Source organism: Rhinoraja longicauda, chromosome 23 (genome assembly GCF_053455715.1).
Source record: "Rhinoraja longicauda isolate Sanriku21f chromosome 23, sRhiLon1.1, whole genome shotgun sequence".
Classification (NCBI taxonomy): Eukaryota; Metazoa; Chordata; class Chondrichthyes; order Rajiformes; family Arhynchobatidae; genus Rhinoraja; species Rhinoraja longicauda.
Window position 1 is genome coordinate 16,350,757 of NC_135975.1, and position 21,235 is coordinate 16,371,991.

The following is a 21,235-nucleotide window of genomic DNA, read 5'->3' on the forward strand; positions in this document are numbered from 1 at the left end:
AATGACAACGATGGCGTACATGGTCACTGTTGGGCTCGTATGCTGCCCAAACCACCACTTAAACTGCGTGGCACAGTGCTTTTCTCCCTGCAGCCACATATTGGATGCTACTGCTGAGAATTTATTACCTTGGAAGACTCAAATGTACATGAGAAAAACAATTCAATCCAACCTTCCAAATGTATTTACTTCAAAAATAAATGCTTTATTTAATCAAAACTGCTGAGCGATCCTTGGAGCTGATTCACATATTGGATATAATTAAGACCTCCCACAGAGCACAGTTTGACACCAGTTAATGACATGCTTCTTACACTGCATTGGCTCCATTTAAAACTGTGTGCAGAATTATATATAAAATATTTTTTATTCCTTCAAACATGCTCTTTCCAGAGCTTCTGCTGCATCTATTTTCATGCCTTCAGGGTGGTGTTGTATTGTAGACTTTAGATGTACTGATAGGGATTTAGGTCGTTGGGGTCAGGAGCAGTGACAACAGGGATGATGTGTTAGAGTAACAACTGTAGAGCTAAACTGTGGAGTCCAATCCATGACCTCCTGTCCTTTTGCATGTGTCTTCCATGCTGGGATTATGAGGCACGATTATCTGAGCCCCATGCAAAAGGATTTGCTGGCCACAAATACCATGGCAGGTTATCACACGGGCAACTCAATACAACTGACTGCTGTAAATACTCACAGAAACCACATTCACATAGTCATCATCAGAGAGCGTTTCCAGCATTTCAGAGACCGACGTCCGAATTAGTCTCAATGTCAGTCCACTGACGCTGCCACTCCTTTTCATAATGGAAAAGAGAGCAAAGAAATTGTCAGACATTTTAACTTCCACAAGGAAAGTACCAACTGCAATATTTTGCATGTACTTCGATAGTACTTACACATCTACAAGAATCAGCATGTCCTTGGGTGAAGCAGCTCCCTGAATGTACCTGTGAAATGAAACAAATCAGTGAGCCATCACAAACTTTGTAACAAGAGATAATGCATATAAGTCACTTTAAACATAGTACGACTACTTGGAGGTGTACCTGGTGTATTATTGTTTACTTCCAGTCTTGTTCATGTATCAAGTTTTAGAGGCAATACAGAAGCATAGCTTGTTTGGACAAAGCATAATAATGTAATAATATGTCTTCAGTGAAAGAACATTGGCTGGCATTCATTGAGTAGATTTTATGAGGAGACAGCGGGCACTTTGGGCTGAATGAACTCATCTGCTGCAAGAGCCAAGGCCTGGGGTTTTAATCAAGTTGACACCAAGGACGCCATTACTTAGTCCTTTTATAAAATGCACTGGGGGGAAAAAGCGATTAATGCCAATGACAATAGACAATAGACAACAGGTGCAGGAGTAGGCCATTCGGCCCTTTGAGCCAGCACCGCCATTCAATGTGATCATGGCTGATCATTCTCAATCAGTACCCCGTTCCTGCCTTCTCCCCATACCCCCTGATTCTGCTATCCTTAAGAGCTCTATCTAGCTCTCTCTTGAATGCATTCAGAGAATTGGCCTCCACTGCCTTCTGAGGCAGAGAATTCCACAGATTCACAACTCTCTGACTGAAAAAAGTTTTTCCTCATCTCCATTCTAAATGGCCTACCCCTTATTCTTAAACTGTGGCCCCTGGTTCTGGACTCCCACAACATTGGGAACATGTTTCCTGCCTCTAACGTGTCCAACCCCTTAATAATCAATGCAGATGGTAAAGGAAGAAAATGTGGGCCGAGGAATTTGAAAGATTTCCACTGATTTTCCTCAGTAGGAAAGAAACCAGGCCAAATAGAAAAGCAATGTGGATCCTTCCAACAGTTCATCACTCTGTGGATGATATATTTTCCATTTCAGTAACACACATCATGGTGTCAATTCCAATCCACACTCAAAATATCTGATGTAGCAAATGCATGATTGGTTCATCCACTCCTACAACAACCTCTCTCCACCTGGTCCTGATCCAGCAACCCTTTGTGTTCCACGGACACTCCCTCAGCATAAGTACAATCTCCAAGCACAAGTTCCTGGTCTGTGACTCCCCTCAAACTTTGGATCATGGTCACTCCCATCCCAAACCCCAATCTGACACCTGAACCCCATCACCTGCCTATGAGGAACCCTTGACCCCATGCCACTCCGGACTTTTCTTACACCTGATCCATTAGCTGCACGGTGGTGAGGCTAATGTTTCACAGTGCTAGGAATCCGGGTTCAGTCCTGACCTCCTGTGCTATCGGAGTAAGTAAGTTCTCCCTGAGACTGCAAGGTGTTCAAGATTTATCCCACGTCACAAAAACGTCTGGGTTTGTAGGTTGACACAAAATGCTGGAGTAACTCAGCGGGACAGGTAGCAAGGAATAGGTGATGTTTCAGGTCAAGACCCTTCTTCAGACTGATGACAGGTAGTGGTTAATTAACCATCAGGAAGTCCAGCCACATTGGCAGAAGGAGCACAAGACCTCCCAAAGCTCCTGCACAAGTTCACAAGAATTAGGCCATTCAGCCCATCGAGTCTACTCCGCCATTCAATCATGGCTGATCTCTGCCTCCTAATCCCATTTTCCCGCCTTCTCCCCATAACCCTTGACACCCCTTCTAATCAAGAATTTGTATATCTTTGCCTTAGAAATATCCACTGACGGCCTCCACAGCCCTCTGCGGCATTGAGTTCCACAGATTAACTATCCTCTGACTAAAGAAGTTCCACCTAACCTCCTTTCTAAAAGAGCGCACTTTAATTCTGAGGTTACGACCTCTGGTCCTAGACTCTTACACCAGTGGAAACATCTTTTCCACATCCATTCTATCTATGTCCTTCATTGTTCTGTAACTTTCAATGAGGTCCCCCCTCAACCTTTTAATCTCCAGCGAGTAGAGGCCCAGTGCTGTCAAACGCTCATCATATGCTAACCCACTCATTCCTGGAATCATTCTTGGAAACCTCCTCTGGTCCCTCTCCAGTGCCAGCACATCCTTCCTCAGATATGGGGTCCAAATTTGCTCACAGTACTCCAAATGTGGCCTGACCAGCGCCTTACAGAGCCATGTGGCCTGACCAGTGCCTTACAGAGCCTCAGCAGGACATCTCCTTCCCAGCTGCCATCACACCCATGGCAGAGTCTGCTGGTCTGATCCTGGCCTCATCACCCATCTGAGATCCAGAGAATAGGGGTGACAACAAGTCATTCTGAGTCAGTCCCTCAGGACCTACCTCAGAAAAAGACATCCTCAGTCTCTCTAACATGAGCACAAAAAGAAGTGCTTGATATCTATGTTGGGATTTACAGCATCAGGCACCTCTATTTACATAGCACCCCTGAGCACTGCAAACATCCCATGGCACTTTACAGACGAGAACAGTGAATCACAATTTAACATTGGGCCACGTTTGTCAGATGAGCAAAACATTGATTAGAAATTTCAGGTTTTAAAGGGAACTCCAAAAGTAGAAAAGTAAGAAAAGGAGGTTCAGAGCCTTGGGTCAAAGTCACAAAGTCATTTAAGGTGCAGTCAACACAAGTCAGCAATTAAAGTCAGGCATCGAGAGGTCATCAATGCAGAAAAGAAGATGGATGTGTACGGTAACACAACCTTTACAACCCTCAATAGGTTTATAGGAGTGAAGGAGATTTCAAAGACGGGATGGGGCAACGCCTTTGAGAGATATTTATGCCAAAATGTGAATCTAGAATCGATACAATGCAGACAGCAAGTGCAGAGATGATGGATGAAGGAGGTGAAGCAACATACACACAGGAGCAGCCATGATCTTACTGAAGGGCAGGGCAGCCTCTGGAGTGCAGGCTGGGTGTGGGGCTGAACACGGTTCTGTTTCTATATGTCCCACGCTGGGTTTAAGATGACATTAGCTTACAGTGAGTAAACCATGATAGGAAAATGTAGACTGCCTTGGAATAAAGCCTAGAGATAACAAGGGCATGGAAGAGAGTATTAATAGCAGATGAATTGAGGCTTGGCAGTGTCAGACAACTTTACAAAGTCCAGTCACAGTGTCAGTGCAGATATGTGGACCAAAACTCATCTCGAGTTAACAAAAGCACCAAGGTTGCAAGCAACCTATCAGGGAAAGTACAGATTCAATGGGGAGGGAGTGGAGTTTGTAACAGTTCTAAAGAAAATGACTGGAGTCTTCCCAATATTTTGCTGGAAAAATGTTCTTCTCTTCCAGAATTCAATGTTGAACCAGCGGCCTGGGGAATCAGAGACAGCCAAGTGGTCGAGAGGGGCAGTGGTGGGGAGTTGCTAATGTACACTTCAAAACTGAGTCAGTGTTATCAGATGATGGGCATCAGGTGTGAAATAAGAGGAAGCCAGGACAAGACCAAGGGAACACATTGAGGACCCTGCAGAATAATTTTCCTACGACTGAATGGGTTAAGAATGGAACCACGTGAATATGATTTTGTGCAACCAGGCCACACTGAGTGCTGGTGCAGGATGACACAATCAACAACAACAAAAGCTGCAGACAGGTGGAAGGACACCATGGATAGACTTTATGTCCATCACAGTCTGTCCGATGTGAAGTGCCTGCACCTCTTGCCAATGCTTCGTTATACTTTTGGCAAAATCTGCCAGTTTCTGAGTCTTATCAACAAGCACCATTCTGTGAAGGATGTCAAAAATCCAATTCATTTTCTCAAGAATTAGAACTATAATTTGGACGATCTTAAAGGACAATTCCAACTTGAACATACACATTTAATTCCTTTAGAATTACCTTCTTCGGAACGAGAAAATCTTTCCATGGCAAATATATTTGAGAGGTATTAGCAACACTTTTGCCACATTTCAGTGCACAGAAATGATAATTAACTGATGCGAAACCGTGTCTAGCTTCCTGGACCATCTCTTTTAGAAACGATCGTAGCTGCCATTCAGAAATGTGCAGGATGAGTGCTCAGCAAGACATATAGCCGTTCTGATGTATTTATAATTGGCGCTCATTAATGGCACTAAAATCAATTTCAAATGACTGCAAATGCATTTGCACTTGAGTGGTAAGGTGCATGTCCATACTTGTGTCAAAAGCAGTGCAGAGCATCACCTGTAATTTATCTAAGTACCAAACCCTATGGCATTCACCTGTCTAAAGTGTAGGCAGTTTTATTTTCTGCTTGCAGTCATTAAGAAGACTGACACTGACTAACTCCTTCAATTGAAACTGAACTTCTTCCGCTGACAGTTATTTTCAATTGTTGGTCCCATAACTTAATTATTGTTGGAGAGAAGGAATGGGTGACATTTCAGTTTGAGACCCTTCTTCAGGCTTCTTGAGTCTGAAGGGTCTCGACCCCAAAACGTCACCCATTCATTCTCTCCAGAGATGCAGCCTGTCCCGCTGAGTTACTCCAGCATTTTGTGTCCATCTTCGGTTTAAGCCAGCATCTTCAGTTCCACCCTACATACTTAATTATTGTTCCTTTATTTACAGCTTCCCTCTTAACCAGCTTTGAATATTATTCAGAATACATAGGAATAACACAAGAAAATAATCATATACTTCAGGTCAAATTCAAAAGGATGTGTGTTTATAATTTAAATTGTGCCCTTGATCAATGGAGCACTTTTGCACATCATTTAAACTATTTGAGGTAGATTCACTCACCACTCACATTATTGTTATTTTACTACCAATTTTTTTCCAATCCTGATCATGTCTAAATATATGGTGATTTCTACATTGATTTGCTTTTGAGAATTGATGCTGAAATTTCTTACACATTTCATTTGTATATCTATTAAGATTTAGAATAAAGTGCATGCAAAAGCAAAGACAGTAAATATAAACTCTCTCCATTCTGTGATCAGAGAATACCAGTGCCTGAAATTTCCAGGTCTCATTCTAGGAGACACCTAGACATTGAAACAGGGTTGACAGCCCCAAATAGGAATGAGGACCCAGTGGAACTTTCTCCCCAATCAGATCAACTTTACTTGACATTTTCCCATTGTTTTTTTTTCTGTAGTGGCTCTTTCTCTCTGCCTCGCTCTGCCTTATGAGAGTTGTGAAGAAAAATAATTTTGCTACACTCCTATCAATTGTGTGTATGAGACTGCAGATGTGTACTTGTAACAAGAATGATAATACAATATCTTCAAAACAAATTCAAACAAATTGCATCTTTCCCTCCGATAATGTGGTTCCTTGAAGAGCAATATTGCTCGTCTGAGCCCAGGTCAAGCTTTCGCAGCCTTCCCAAGATGTCAGCCCTTTAAGATGAAACTGTCAGCCGGTGCATTTTTTCTCTTCCAGACCCACAAAGAGAGATCTCAACCCTTCACAACACATTCCAAGATAAACCAGCGCAGGGTTTCAAAGGCAGCTTCCCACCTCTCACACGTCGTGCTACATTCTGCTGTTTATCGTTTCCATCTTGTGCAGTGCCAGACCTGTATGCGTTTAACTCAGTGTTACAGTTAATGGCAATGAGGAGCTAGCACCAATCAGCTTCACTGCCTCGAATGCACATTCCATCGCACGGCCAGAAAATTCCAATTTCTAAAACCGTTGGAGCAGGGATAATACAGATATAGATGGTTTAAAAACAGATGTTTAATCAAATAACTCAAAACTGCATTTGAATACTGCAATTAAATGTGATATTTCTTCACCGTAGCTATTCTAATGTGTTCCAACATGCTGCGCAATTAAAATGACTAGGTCAGCCCTTTCTGCTCCCAATTCTTTGGCAATTTGCATAAAATTTATACGGAAACATTTATAGGCTTCGTGGAAATGCAGAATTAAAAAAGAACCCATTGAGCACCTCGAAGACCACAGAACATGATATTATGGCGCGGAGACGAGAGACTCAGGAGGCCTGAGTGCATCATTCATTATATTTGATTGGCACTCCCAACATATTGAGCTGCAAGCAATGTATTAATTAATGGATGATGCCCGGACATTTCTCCAATTCCACCCACACAAACCTCCAATTAACTGGCGAGAACAGCATGCAGGACATTCCCCTGAACAACTGCACCTTCATTATCCCCTTCATCAATTTTTAATGTTATTCCTCACCGCGTGACTGAAATATGTATATTCCTCCCTGCTCATCCACCATTTCCTCCTTCCTTTAGTTAACCTGGTCAGGGTTCAATTTTGCTGTCCATCGTCTTCAGAGATAGTAGTCAATTGCTCCACAAGCCAGTTTGATTCTTGCTCCCACTGCTTCAGTGCAGTTACCTGGGACCTCCCCTGGGGCAAGTTCACAGTCTGATCATGTAAGTTGGCATATTTAGTTAGATAGTTAGATAATACTTTGGCTTTGGGCTTGGCTTTCTTAGTTTGAGCACTTATCCTGGAGTCATAGCACGGACTTTGTGTTTTAATTGTAATGGAGAGTAAATCACAACACCATGGATTTATAGATGTCCCCTCAACCCTTCAATTAACCAACTATCTTGAATGGAGGAGTCCACAAACTGAAATTGATGATACATTAATGAGCTCCTGAGCATTAATTTCTTTGGAGTTATTCTCGCATTATTTACAAGATTTGCACGACAGTAACGCCACAGTAAATGTTGAACCAGCTGCCCACGAGGGGTGGGGTGGGGGGGGGGGGGGGGGAGGTGAAAGCCCAAAGTCCCCATTGTTCATGGAGGCTCAGACTTTGTTTGCTGGGTTTTGGCAAGTGATGGGAAAGGCTCCTCTGTTCGTTAACTGCCCCACCTCACAGCTGGGGAAAACGACATGATGTACACCCAAGTAAATGTAATGTATGGACTGGCGTTGTCAGAATGGTAAGGGGGGGGGGGGGGACAGGGAGGGTGGTAAAGAGGGGAAACTGACAATACTTTTACATTTTAAGCTTATTTTAGAATTCTGTGCAGGTTATACACATTTCCATCATCCACGGAGTATTAATGGCCCAGAGTGTCAGAACAAGGGCGAGTGACGGCATTCAACTTCATCAGCCATACTGTAGGCTCAGGTGACGAACAGACACAAGAATAAAAGGTAATATCAGAAATAGCTTTGTAAAAGCAGCATCCTGTTGATTGCCTCAACATAGAATATTCATTGAATGGTACAAGTTTGCTTTTATGCCTTCAGTTTTAATTCCTGGAGAAGTTTAAAATAAAATCTTTTATATTCCTGCTTCGATGCTCTCCAGTTTTGCTCCTTTGTTACAGGACACAAAAGGAGGCTGTTTACCGCCAGCTCAACAGAGATTATATAGTGAAGTGAATTGAACTAGAGCCCCCTCTGTTCTATGGCTGGGTACTATATCACAAGTTATATTTACATCTGGACCCCACGATGAAAGTGCACTGTGATTCAATCAATGTCTTGTAACAATTAAAGGCTTAAATAAAATCCACACAATTGATTTGAGTACATTTTTATGTTGTTTTCACTTCCCTGAAATGGAGTTGCAGTAAACTAAATAAAAGCACAGCAGAGTTACTGATCTCAACTATGCACTTAGTAACCCTTCCTGTAGCTGTACACATTAGTTAAGCTGCTTCCTGCTGTGTTGGCTCAGCAAATCCTCAAAGCAACTTGCACCACTGCCACGCATCAGCGCTCAGAATGGTTTCGTAAAACCCACAAACAAATGCTAGTTTAATTCTTTTTTTCCCCCTCAGTGTTCCCTTCATTGTAAATAAACATTAAGTACTGAGGAGAGCCAAGAACATGTGTAAATTTCTACCGCCGGTCACACTCACCATGGTCTTCTCCGGACATCGTACAGATCAATCCTGTTGGCAGACTTTGTCAGATCCACCCAGGGAGATGCTGAAAAGTAAAGAGAAGATTGAGCCTGGGTGAAAGCACTGATTAAATCGATATCAACAAACCCTGAGAATTCAACGGAGAAACCAACTTTGTACTGGCTGAAACTTGATGAAGCAAGGGATTTGTGTTCCTTTGTGTGTAACCCATTATCGTGGTTAGTGCTTCTGATGATAAATTGAAGGACGTGGAAAGGATGTTTCCAGTAGTGGGAGAGTCTAGAACCAGAAGGCACTGCCTCGGAATAAAACGACTTACCTTTAGAATGTAGATGAGGAAGAATTTCTTCAGGCAGAGGGTGGTGAAACTGTGAAATTCATTGCACAGAGGGCAGTGGAGGCCAAGAACTTGGGCTTTTTTAAAAGTAGAGATGGACAGGTTCTTGATTAGTAAGGCTGTCAAAGGTTACTCGGAGAAAGCAGGACAAAGGGGTTGAGAGGGAAAAATAGGTAAGCCGTGGTAGAATGGCAGGTTAGACTTGATGGCCCTAATTTTGCTCCTATGCCTCATGGTCTTACAATCTAACTGGGTTATAATTGTAGTTAAAGAACTCCTAGTTTATGTCAACTTCTCTACATCGCGAGACCAAACACAGGCTCGGCGATCGTTTTGCTCAGCACCTTCACTCAGTCCGCCTTAACCAACCTGATCTCCCGGTGGCTGAGCACTTCAACTCCCCCCCCCCCCCCCACTCCCAGTCTGAGCTTTCTGTCATGGGCCTCCTCCAGTGCCATAGTGAGGCCCACTGGAAATTGGAGGAACAGCACCTCATATTTCGCTTGGGCAGCTTGCAGCCCAGCGGTGTGAACATTGACTTCTTTAACTTTAGATAGTTCCTCTGTCCCTCTCTTCCCCTCCCCCTTCCCAGTTCTCCCACTGTCTTCCTGTCTCCACCTATATCCTTTCTTTGTCCCACCCCCATGACATCAGTCTAAAGAAGGGTCTCAACCTGAAACGTCACCCATTACCTCTCTCCTAGATGCTGCCTGACCTGCTGAGTTACTCCAGCATTTTGTGATACCTAGTTTGCTTATGTTTCTTTGTCACTAGTTGCTTGTTTAGATGGTTATTTAATGATTGTTAACCAATGCAAAGAATTACGGAATTAGCCCTGATTAGGATCGGAAGGTGCTCTGGATAGTTTTTTTTTTCATTTTTCTCTCTGTGTAGTTGAATTGTGACACAGGGCGATATTTCATTGAGTCACAACATACAGTATTGCTAGCATTCACAGCATTTATTGTATTTCTCTGATTGTTTTGTGTTTGGCAGCTGATATCTGGAATGCGCTGGCAATGAGGGTGGGATGTTCAAAGACAATTATTATGTTTAGTAGACATTTAGACGGACACTTAAATAGGCAAAATATAGATGGATGCCATCCTAATGTGGACGTGACATTCATGTGGATGAGCAAAAAGGTTGGTTTGTTTGCAATAACATGCAAGCCATTTCTTTCCCTGAAGTTCATGAGTGAAGCATATGGGCTTTTCCGTTTTCATGGACATAGTTAATGTTAAATTTAATGTTAAAATGTTTAATGTTAAATAGATTAAACTTAAATTTCCCAGCTGGATTTGAAGTCACATATTTGGATCAATGCTGACTGCTGATCCAATAGCTCCAGTCTCTGAACAACTGCATTGTTATTCTGGAATACCCGACAATATTACAATATTGCAAATTTACATTTTAACTGCTTCCATTAATAAGATACTGCTGACATTTGAAGGCTAATCTTTCATTAATGCAATTCACAATTTCATACGTATGCCATAGTTTATTACTTTTGTTCCTAAAATGATTTATCACAGTGAGCAACTTGTCAGAACCATTACCACCCCCGACATCATTGCATCACAGTGGTATAATGGATACAAATAGTACAGAGAAAGTTGATCGACTATGGTTGTCTCTTGGTTAAGTTATCCAGTTAGGAGGCTTTGGGCCAAGTGGTGCTGAAAGATGGATTAATGTGGCTGGGTACCCACTGGTTGGCGTGGACATGGTGGGAAAAATGCCCCATCTCCATGTTCATGGACTCTATGAACCACTGCCCTGCTTTATCCAAATCTCTGTAAATTCCTCAGACACTGTTGTATTCCTGAAGAGTATCAGTTCAGCCGTCTGAATCTCAGTTCCTGAGATCCCTAATCATGTCTGATACCAAGTACATTCCTGAGATTAACAACCAAGGAAAGACAAAGTCAACCACCAAGAAGTGCAAAGCTGACCGCACAGAAATGTAAATGAACCACAAAGACAGAAGTGACCTAAATACATTGTTTTTTTTCTCCATTTATTAATTTCCAGTTTGTGAACATTGCTGGCAATCCTATTGTTCATTGATCCATCCGTAACTACCATTGTACCGAGGAGCTACTTAAGAAATTATTGTCAATATTACAGTCTGGAAGATCGGCTAATCTGGAATCAATGCAGGCAATGCTGGGTACGAGTTCATTGCCTGATGGATAGGAGGGAAGCAGATGAGTTTTCATGACAATTCAGCTGTTCCATTGTCACTATTACTGATGGTATTGGCGTTTTACTAAAAAGGACCTGGATTTGTTTAGTTTCGTGAATTTAAATTTTCCAACTACCACTGTCTGTTTTCAACCCGTGGCTCTGGATCATTGGCTCGGAGCTCTGCCTGCTGGCTTAGAAACGTAACCATTCCACATCCGTGTAGACTGTGCGAGCACGAGTGGTTCAAGTCATATTGCCTTGATGGTACAATGATGTTCAAGCATAAATCCACCTACACAGGGGAAAAGTTGAAGGTAAGAGGCATAAAGTCATAGAGACATTCGGTATGGAAATGAGCCCTTCAGCAGAACCTGTCCATGCCGATCAAGATGTCCATCTAAGCTCGTCCCATTCACCTGTGTTTGGCCTATATCCCTCGAAACCTTCCATATCCATGTACCTATCCGTGTCTGTTAAATGCCGTTATAGTACCTGCCTCAACTACCACCTCTGGACACTTGTTCCATATACCCATTACCCTTTGAGTGAAACTGCTGCCCCTCAGGTTTCTATTAAATCTTTCCCCTTTCACCATAAACCTATATCCTCTGGTTCTTGATTTCCCCCTCCCTGTGTAAAAGACCGTGCATTCACCCTGTCAATTCCCCTCATCATTTTATACACCTCTATATGTTCATCCCTTAGCCTCCAGCACTCCAAGGAATAAAGCCCTAGCCTGCTCAATCTTTCCCTATAAATCAGGTCCTCAAGACCTGGCAACATCATCGTAAGTCTTCACCACACTCTTTTACCAGCTTAATGCCATCCTTCCTATAGCAGGGTGACCAAAATTAAACACAATACTCCAAACAATACTTCCAGCAATAGATAAGGTTAGAATGAGATGTGGTGAAAGTAAAGCAAGACTTCGTCTCCTAATTGCCCCAGGGCAAGGATCACGTTTCATACGCCGAGTGGCTATAAAAGACAAAGCTAGATCAGAGAGATCAAGAGCTTGAAGAAATTAACTGCATCAGTTATATTGGTCAAGTTCACGGACATATTTATTGCTGAACTTGGCAGCATTCAAAATTGATCTTAAGCAGACTGCTACTCTTTGGTTCTTCGCAGTACAGCATGTAGGTAAAGGATATGAAAGATCAGAAAGTGTACAGGCTGCAGGTATCACGGGACCTGAGAAAGGTGATCTGAAACACCACATTTGGATTGATGATTTGACTGCTAACCTTGATGAAAGATCTGTCCTCACAACCCTCGAATGTCACATGAGTACCAGGGGAATGAATAGGGTGAACTTTCAAATACACACTCAATGAAGAATATTTACCAGCAGCTCCTCTCAGCTACTGACCAGAAGCAAACAAACTTTGACCTACGACATGTTTAAGTTTATGCAGATCCATTCACCGGAGAAATGACCATCATGGTGGATGGACATCCAAAGGAGATAGAAGCAGTTTCTGTAGCAACTGCACATCTCAGCTGTCAATTTAAAATTACTGGTTTACCAGCCCCAGTCCCACCACTCGTTCTCATTTCTTTATCTCTCCTCCACAATCTCAATCCTGATACAGGGTCTTGACCAGAACCGTCAGCCTCCACAGATGCTGAAGCTCCTCTGGAGATTTACAAAGATGTCGTAAGGAGAATTACAGAAAGACTGCCAGACTGCTGGGTTGCTTTGGTCAGAAGGTCACTGGATGTACCCAGAGGTGGATGAAATGTGATCCCAGACCGGGTGGACGGGAAAGGCCATTTTCAATGGCAGAGAGTTCAGTAACAAGGCAGTTGGAGTTAAGGAAAAGACCTTTGGCCTGAAGGTTCCTGGAGTTCACAGCTTGAAAGGTGCTGGAGGCTGAAACTCTCACCACAATTAAAAGATACCAAGGTGACCATATGAAGAACCATAATGTACAAGGCTACAGAACCAAAAGCCAGCAAGTAAGCAAAAGCAAGTTGTAGGCACAAAACACAAAAGTGCTGGAGTAACTACGTAAGTCACGCATCACCTCTGGAGAACATAGATAGGTGAACATCACCTCTGGAGAACATAGAGCTAGATAAGGATAGTGGAGTCAGGGGGTATGGGGACAAGGCAGGAACGGGGTACTGATTGAGAATGATCAGCCATGATCACATTGAATGGTGGTGCTGGCTCGAAGGGCCGAATGGCCTACTCCTGCACCTATTGTCTATTGTCTGTTGTTTTGGGTGAGGCTCCTTCTTCAGAAGGTAAAATAAAACTAGGTTATTTTGGCCAACATGGGCATGATGGGACAAATGGTCTTTTTTGCACTGGATGATTCTACAATTCAATTTCAGTTTTTCCACTCATTCTGTATTTTGCCAGATATTGGAAAAAGTAGTCGTAGTAAATCAATTGACAACCCATCTGTGTAAACATTTCACTTGCCACCATTCTGATTTTGTATTCTGATGGCAGAGCACTGTGAGATGTCATTGCTTTTCACTTGAAGACCGAGCGGGTCTATGGAAATTGAACTTTAACTGAATCCTTAACTGATGGATCCAGAGTGACAGGCACTTGCTATCTCTAAGGCATCAAACAAGTTTGGCAAAATGCAAATCGCGTTCAGTAAAACAACACAAGAGGAAGGAATTTGCAAGCATTATATAAGCTTCAGGGAAACAGATCTGACATTTTATCTCCATGGAATAAGGTTCGATCTTTGTGTCTTGTGCCCACTCAAGTTTTTCTAAGAATAATAGCCTTGCAATTCCATTCTATTTTTGGCAGTTTTCCAGTTTTAAATCAAGGCAAATTATTTCACTGGCCAGCAACAAAGGTAAAATCTGACAGATTTTTGATTCAAAAATTGATTCTCTTGATGTTCCCTGTGGTCTTACTGTTAATGGCTCCAAGATTTGCCACCAAGCTTTTCAAATGAGGCCCAGTGGAGGGGCAATCTCAGGGTTCCTGGGTTTTCATCAAGGTGCAACAACGTTAAGAAAGGTTAAGAAATATGGGACAGAAATCTACCGTCATCACCTGAAGTATGGAGATTCTAACCCGGAAAGGAACTGGAACTGGAAGTTTATGTGACACCTACAATAGCGAATTGTTGGCCCAGTTTCTTTCTCCTGATATTTAGTCTTGAAAACAACCTGCTTGTTGGAAGCGAGAGGTTACCAAAGACCCACCTTTCACAATCAGGGCTGCTCCCGACCAGTATGCCAATGTCTGTGGGCATCCCTGTGTGAGACACTATCATGCAGGAGCAAGCAAGGATGGAAGTAAAGAGAAGCGGGCAAGACCAAAGTTGAGGGCACTGCACAAAGTATTACCCTCTCTTGCTACCTGAGCATATTGAGAAATTACAAGGCTTTGATCTTCAATCTTCAAGGAGAGAGGAATGTCTGGATCACTCCAGTGCCGAGACTCTCAATCGCTCACCTGAAGTAATCATGGATGTGGTTTTGCTTATTGAGTCAAATAGAAGGTCTTCATTTCTCGCTCAGTTCCTTTCATCAGATTTTGGTCAAAGCACCACCTGGTCACCGCACCGCCTGGTCACCGGACCACCGCACCACCTGGTCACCGGACCGCCTGGTCACCACACCGCCTGGTCACCGGACCACCTGGTCACCTGGTCACCTGGTCACCGCACCACCTGGTCACCAGACCGCCTGGTCACCACAACGCCTGGTCACCGGACCGCCTGGTCACCACACCGCCTGGTCACCGGAGCACCTGGTCACCACACCGCCTGGTCACCGGACCACCTGGTCACCTGGTCACCGCACCACCTGATCACCAGACCGCCTGGTCACCGGACCACCTGGTCACCGGACCACCTGGTCACCGCACCACCTGGTCACCAGACCCCCTGGTCACCGCACCACCTGGTCACCGGACCGCCTGGTCACCGGACCACCTGGTCACCGCACCACCTGGTCACCTGGTCACCGCACCACCTGGTCACCTGGTCAACGGACCCCCTGGTCACCGCACCACCTGGTCACCAGACCCCCCTGGTCACCGCACCACCTGGTCACCGGACCCCCTGGTCACCGGACCCCCTGGTCACCGCACCGCCTGGTCACCTGGTCACCGCACCGCCTGGTCACCGCACCACCTGTCACCTGGTCACCGCACCCCCTGGTCACCGCACCACCTGGTCACCGCACCACCTGGTCACCGCACCACCTGGTCACCGCACCACCTGGTCACCGCACCACCTGGTCACCGCACCACCTGGTCACTGCACCACCTGGTCACCTGGTCACCACACCACCTGGTCACCGGACCACCTGGTCACTGCACCGCCTGGTCACCGCACTGCCTGGTCACCACACCGCCTGGTCACCGCACCCCCTGGTCACCTGGTCACCGCACCGCCTGGTCACCGCACCGCCTGGTCACCGCACCACCTGGTCACCGCACCCCCTGGTCACTGCACCGCCTGGTCACCTGGTCACCGGACCACCTGGTCACCGCACCGCCTGGTCACCTGGTCACTGCACCACCTGGTCACCGCACCACCTGGTCACCGCACCACCTGGTCACTGCACCACCTGGTCACCGCACCACCTGGTCACCTGGTCACCGCACCACCTGGTCACCGCACCACCTGGTCACTGCACCACCTGGTCACCTGGTTACCGGACCATCTGGTCACCGGACCACCTGGTCACTGCACCGCCTGGTCACCTGGTTACCGGACCATCTGGTCACCGCACCACCTGGTCACCGCACCACCTGGTCACCGCACCACCTGGTCACTGCACCACCTGGTCACCTGGTTACCGGACCATCTGGTCACCGGACCACCTGGTCACTGCACCGCCTGGTCACCGCACCACCTGGTCACCTGGTCACCGCACCACCTGGTCACTGCACCACCTGGTCACCTGGTCACCACACCACCTGGTCACCGGACCACCACAAAAATACCACTTGAGGAGTTGCAGAAGAGACCAGAGAATGTTCGGGTTGGAGAGAATTAGTTACAGGAAGAGGGCAAATGGGCTATGTTTGTTTTCTGAGGAAATGAGGAAGGATTTAATGGATATATTTAAACAAAGAGAAGCCCAGAAAAGGTGAACAGGAAGGACTGATTCCACATGGCAGGGGAATCAGTAGCTGGGGACAAAAATTTGAGTTAATTCGAATCAGAATCAGATTGAAGTTAAGTTTGATTTTCTTCACTCAAAAAGCTGTGGGAGTCTGCCCAGAGAGTGGTGGAGACATAAACGCTCATCACATTAAAAATGTGACTTGGATTAGCACTTAAAAACCTGTAACCTTTTTATTTCCTTTGCAGAGAGTCCCGTGAAGTCATGGTTGGTTTGTTTTCACTCCAGTTCTGTGGGTTCTAAGGATGGTGATGCCAACATGGGACTCAAAGATTCAGTCACACGTGGGAGGGGAGGAACCTGATGGAGCGGGCAAGTGGTGCATTCCTTCCACTGTTTCTAATGGCTTTCTTTAGTTTAGTTTAGTTTAGTTTAGTTATACAACGGAGAAACAGGCCCTTCAGCCCACTGAGTCCACACTGACCGGCGATCCCCACACACCAACACTATCCTACGCACACACACTAGGGACTATTTGCAATTGTACCAAGCAAATTAACCTGTAGGTTTTTGGAGTGTGGAAGTAAATCGGAGATCCTGGAGAAAATCTACACAGGTCACAGGGAAAACATACAAACTCCGTACAGACAGCACCCATAGTCAGGATCCAACCCGGGCGCTGTAAGGCAGCAACTCTACCGCTGCGCCACCGTGCCAATGCCACCCATATAGCCCTGTTCTTTCACCATTTTGGACAGTCAAAACAGGAAGATATTGAGAATCTTGGGTTCAATATTCTCAATATTCCCCATTGATGGGGAAGTTACATTTGATCACCCGTTCACACTCCTTCTATGTTATCCCACTTTCTCATCCTCTCCCTACACATGGGGGGTAATTTACGGAAGCCAATTAACCTGCAAACCTACATGCCTTTGGGATGTGGTAGGAAACCAGAGTACCCAGAGGAAACCCACGCAGTCACAGGGAGAACGTGTAAACTCCACACAGACAGCAACCACGGTCAGGATCGAACCTGGGTTTCTGCCGCTGTGAGGCAGCAGCCCTACTGCTGCACCACTGTACCGCCCTAATTTTTTTTAACTTCCCCAAATAACAAATGGGCCAATTGTTGCTAATTCTGAGATACAAGCCAAAACCCTCCCATTTTGCAGTGCCTGTGTTTGTGTGGGTTGTTTTGCCAAATGGCACATCAGTTCGGTCACCTTGAGGCTTAGACTACCAGACGAGGATGATTCTGACTCTACTGGGAGGAATAAAGAGGCAGGTACCTCCGATAGGGCTGGGCAATGAGCACTGGGATCACAAGCCAGAAATGACACTAGCCTGTTTTACCTGGTGCCCCATTGCTGTGGCCCCATTGACATGAATCTCATGGTCAGACAGTGTTACGTACAATGCTGCTGGAAAAGAGGTCCAATTTCTTGTACCAGCTCAAACTAGTCAAGGATAATTTTTTAAAAAGAGCAGCAGATTTTCAATGAGTTGGGAATCCAGCCAAAATAGCAGTGTTGGAGAGGCAACAGCTTGTCCCTAATGTTCACTCTTCAGATTAGCATGCAGTTCAGACAATGAAATGCTGCCTTTGAAGCTCTAGCCTGTCATGACAATAGTTGAGAGAACCTGAAAAATAGATCAATAATTGGTCAACATTGTGGAACTGATCCGAACAACATCAATGGACGGAGATCAGGTGGTGCGGAATCAACACAGACTCTACTGGGAGGAATAAAGAGGCAGATACCTCCAAGACTCTCTGATGCTGTCGTAACTCAAGAAAGATATGTGTGTTTGATGTTCTTCATATCACTGTTGCAAAGAGATTTTTTTTTAGTGTATTTTTTGTTTTTTTTGCATCATTATGTTGAAACAATTAATCACTGCACCATCCCAGACTGGGTACTGCGTGGTGGGAAAGCATTAATAAAGAATCATGTTCCCTTGAGGGGTCCCTTGAGAACGAGTGACCTATACATGATGGAATTCTTCATTAAGATGGAGAGTGAGGGAGCCGACAACGAGACGAGGGTCCTGCATCTAGGTAAAGGACACGGTGAAGGTACGGAGCACGTGCTGACCATGATGGATTGAGGAACGCTATTTAAAGGGTCAACTGTGGACGGGCAATGGCAAGCATTTGGAAAGCGCATTGATGAATTACAACAATCATTCATTCCTGTCTGGAACAAAAATAGAACAGGAAAGGTGGCTCAATCATGGATTTCAAAAGCAATTAGGTATAGAACTAGATCCAAGGGAGAGAAATATATAAAGAGCAGAGAGAGAAGTATGCCTGGGGACTGTGAGCAGTTTAGAATTTAGCAGAAAACCAGGCTTGATTGGGTCGGGGAAGGAGAACACTGCAAACCATACTTTAAAAGCTTCTATTGTAATACAAAGCAAAGCTGATTAGTGAAGACAAATGAAAATCCCTTGCAGGATTTCAGAATATAGAGGATTTATAATGGGGAGTAAATAATTGCAGATCAATTAGAAGAAGGGCCTCGACCTGAAACGTCACCTATTCCTTTTCTTCAGAGATGCTGCCTGACCCACTGAGTTATTTTAGCTTTTTGTGTCTTTCTTCTGTTTAAAACAGCATCTGCAGGTCCTTCCTACACAAATTCCTATTTTGGTTGTCTTGACAAAGAGGAAACCAGAGCACCCGGAGAAAGCCCACGTGGTCGCAGGGAGAATGTACAAACTCCGTACAGCCAGCACCTGTCGTCAGGATCGAGCCCGGTTCTCTGGAGCTGTCAGGCAGCAACTCTACTGCTGCGCAACTGATGTTGACTGTAGATTGTGCATGCCAGTTCACCTTCACTATATATATATAGCGTCACATTCATTATGCATGCTGCACATTCCACACACGATCCAGTCCAGATCTTCACTCCCACCTTGACTATATACGCTGCCGGTCGCTGCCTTCCAGGCAGACCGAGACCAGACTGTGAAGATGATAGATAGCACGTATTGTTACCTCTGCTTGAGTACAAATAAACTATGAGTTGCAACTCTTGTGTATTGGCATGAATACACAACATTGACCTAATCAAAATACTGCTTTGTGTAGGACTGACAATGAGTGTCAGATTAAATAAATTCACACTTCTTCCTACTCCTTTTCGCACATGTTAAGTAATGGATGAAATTCCTTGTATTTCTTCTGTTTTTTTGTTTATTTTGTTTTTTAATTGATGTCTTTTAACATGTTCGAAATAAAATAAAAAATAAAAAATGAAGTGTCAGGGAGACAGGAAGGCACGGCATGTTCTGCTTCACACTAAAGTCTCAGGTCTTCAGTCATGTAGGGATCCACATTTCACCAAGTCACCTCCTGACCAGTTGACCTGAGCATGAATGTTTTCCAGGTGGCCCTTTCCTCCTCACTATCTGCAGCTAGTTGCAGAGTTGCCCCGAAGCCCACAGTGACTCAAGCTCCAACATCTTCGAGGCCCACCTGGGGTACTCTCCCCGGGTGGTTATTGATTTGGCTTTCAATGCATTGATTGTTTGAAGAACATCCTGCCCAAACCAGTCTTTTGGTTTCATGGAGTTTTACTCATATTCCTCTGCACAAGCAGCCATTGTTCATTGGTTTCAGGTACTGAAACTCCTACGATCACTCAGGCACCAGGCACACAAAATATTCTCTTCTATCTCTGCTGTCTTGTTAACATTGTTCTCCTGAGCTGCTCCGGTTATTTCTATGTAAAGTTTATTATCACAGGCTGCAGGGCTGCATCCTACATTAACTACTGGCTACAATGAAATATTATATTTATACCACATCGACATTTCATGGTTTTGTGCTGCATCAATAGTGAAAAAACATTCATCTCTGGGCGGTGAATATATTTGAATTCATTATTGGATTTTATGTAGCAGTGGTGCTCTTGATAAAGATACGATCATCTGTAACAAGAGTAGGAGACCCGCCAATGGCAGCAATACAAACACAAACAACGCTACAACACTTTGTCCCAGCAGAAACATCAATAGCTTTTCAAGCTATTGATATGTAGCTGTAACGAAATACAGAATCCCAAAAATATTCAGTAGTGGAGTCTGAAGAAGGGTCTCGATCTGAAATGTCACCCATTCCTTCCATCCAGAGATGCTGCCTGTCCCGCTGAGTTACTCCAGCATTTTGTGTCTATCTTCGCTTTTCAAGTACACCAGTTTAATAAAATGGTGTAAATAGATTTCTCCATGAAACTAGTATGGTTCATTTTTTTATTTCTCGTTCATTATTTTGTGTCTGATATCACTGAATCTGTGTATATTTTATTGTGTTTTTTGTGTTAATGGACCTGTAAAGCTGCAGCAAGTAAGAATTGCATTGTTCTATTGCTGGTACATATGAAATTAAATGCTCTTAAATGCTGAGGCATTACTGTCACCTGTACCGAGGTACAGGGAAAAGCTTTGTTTTGCATGCTGTCCAAACAGATCAGATTTACTATACATTAATACATTCAAGTTTAACTCAAGTACAATAGAGCAAAGGGGAAGATGCAGTGCAGAAGAAAGTTCTCAGCATTATAGTGCATCAGTTCCATGGACTGCCATTTCTGAGTTGCTCAAAATGGGAATGACGAAGAGCATTCAGAGTGATTTGCACACGATTTGACCTCTTTGCAATACAATACAATACAATACAATATATCTTTATTGTCATTGTACAGGGGTACAACGAGATTGGGAATGCGCCTCCCATACGATGCAATAAATTAATTAGCTAGTCAGTATTCATTTAAAGAACCCAATGAAACAAATTAGAACAGTTTAAAACAGAATAAAGTGCAGTAGATCTGTGCCGGTTCGCTGTGCGATGTGACCATCCGGCACAGCAGGACCGGTTCATAGCAGCTATGGCCCTGGGGATGAAG

General features: G+C 44.3%; 1 protein-coding gene across 3 annotated transcripts in view; it reads right to left on the reverse strand.

Moving 5' to 3' along the window:
* LOC144604905 (voltage-dependent calcium channel subunit alpha-2/delta-1-like) overlaps nucleotides 1-21,235 on the reverse strand; it is a 497,845-nt gene that overhangs the window by 200,447 nt on the left and 276,163 nt on the right. For all 3 annotated transcript variants that reach the window (XM_078419763.1, XM_078419762.1, XM_078419764.1), the window contains 3 exons: nucleotides 8,726-8,795; nucleotides 903-953; nucleotides 701-800 (listed from right to left, as the gene is read on the reverse strand). In XM_078419763.1, the coding sequence (XP_078275889.1) occupies nucleotides 701-800; nucleotides 903-953; nucleotides 8,726-8,795 (221 nt within the window). The remainder of the gene's footprint in view (nucleotides 1-700; nucleotides 801-902; nucleotides 954-8,725; nucleotides 8,796-21,235) is intronic.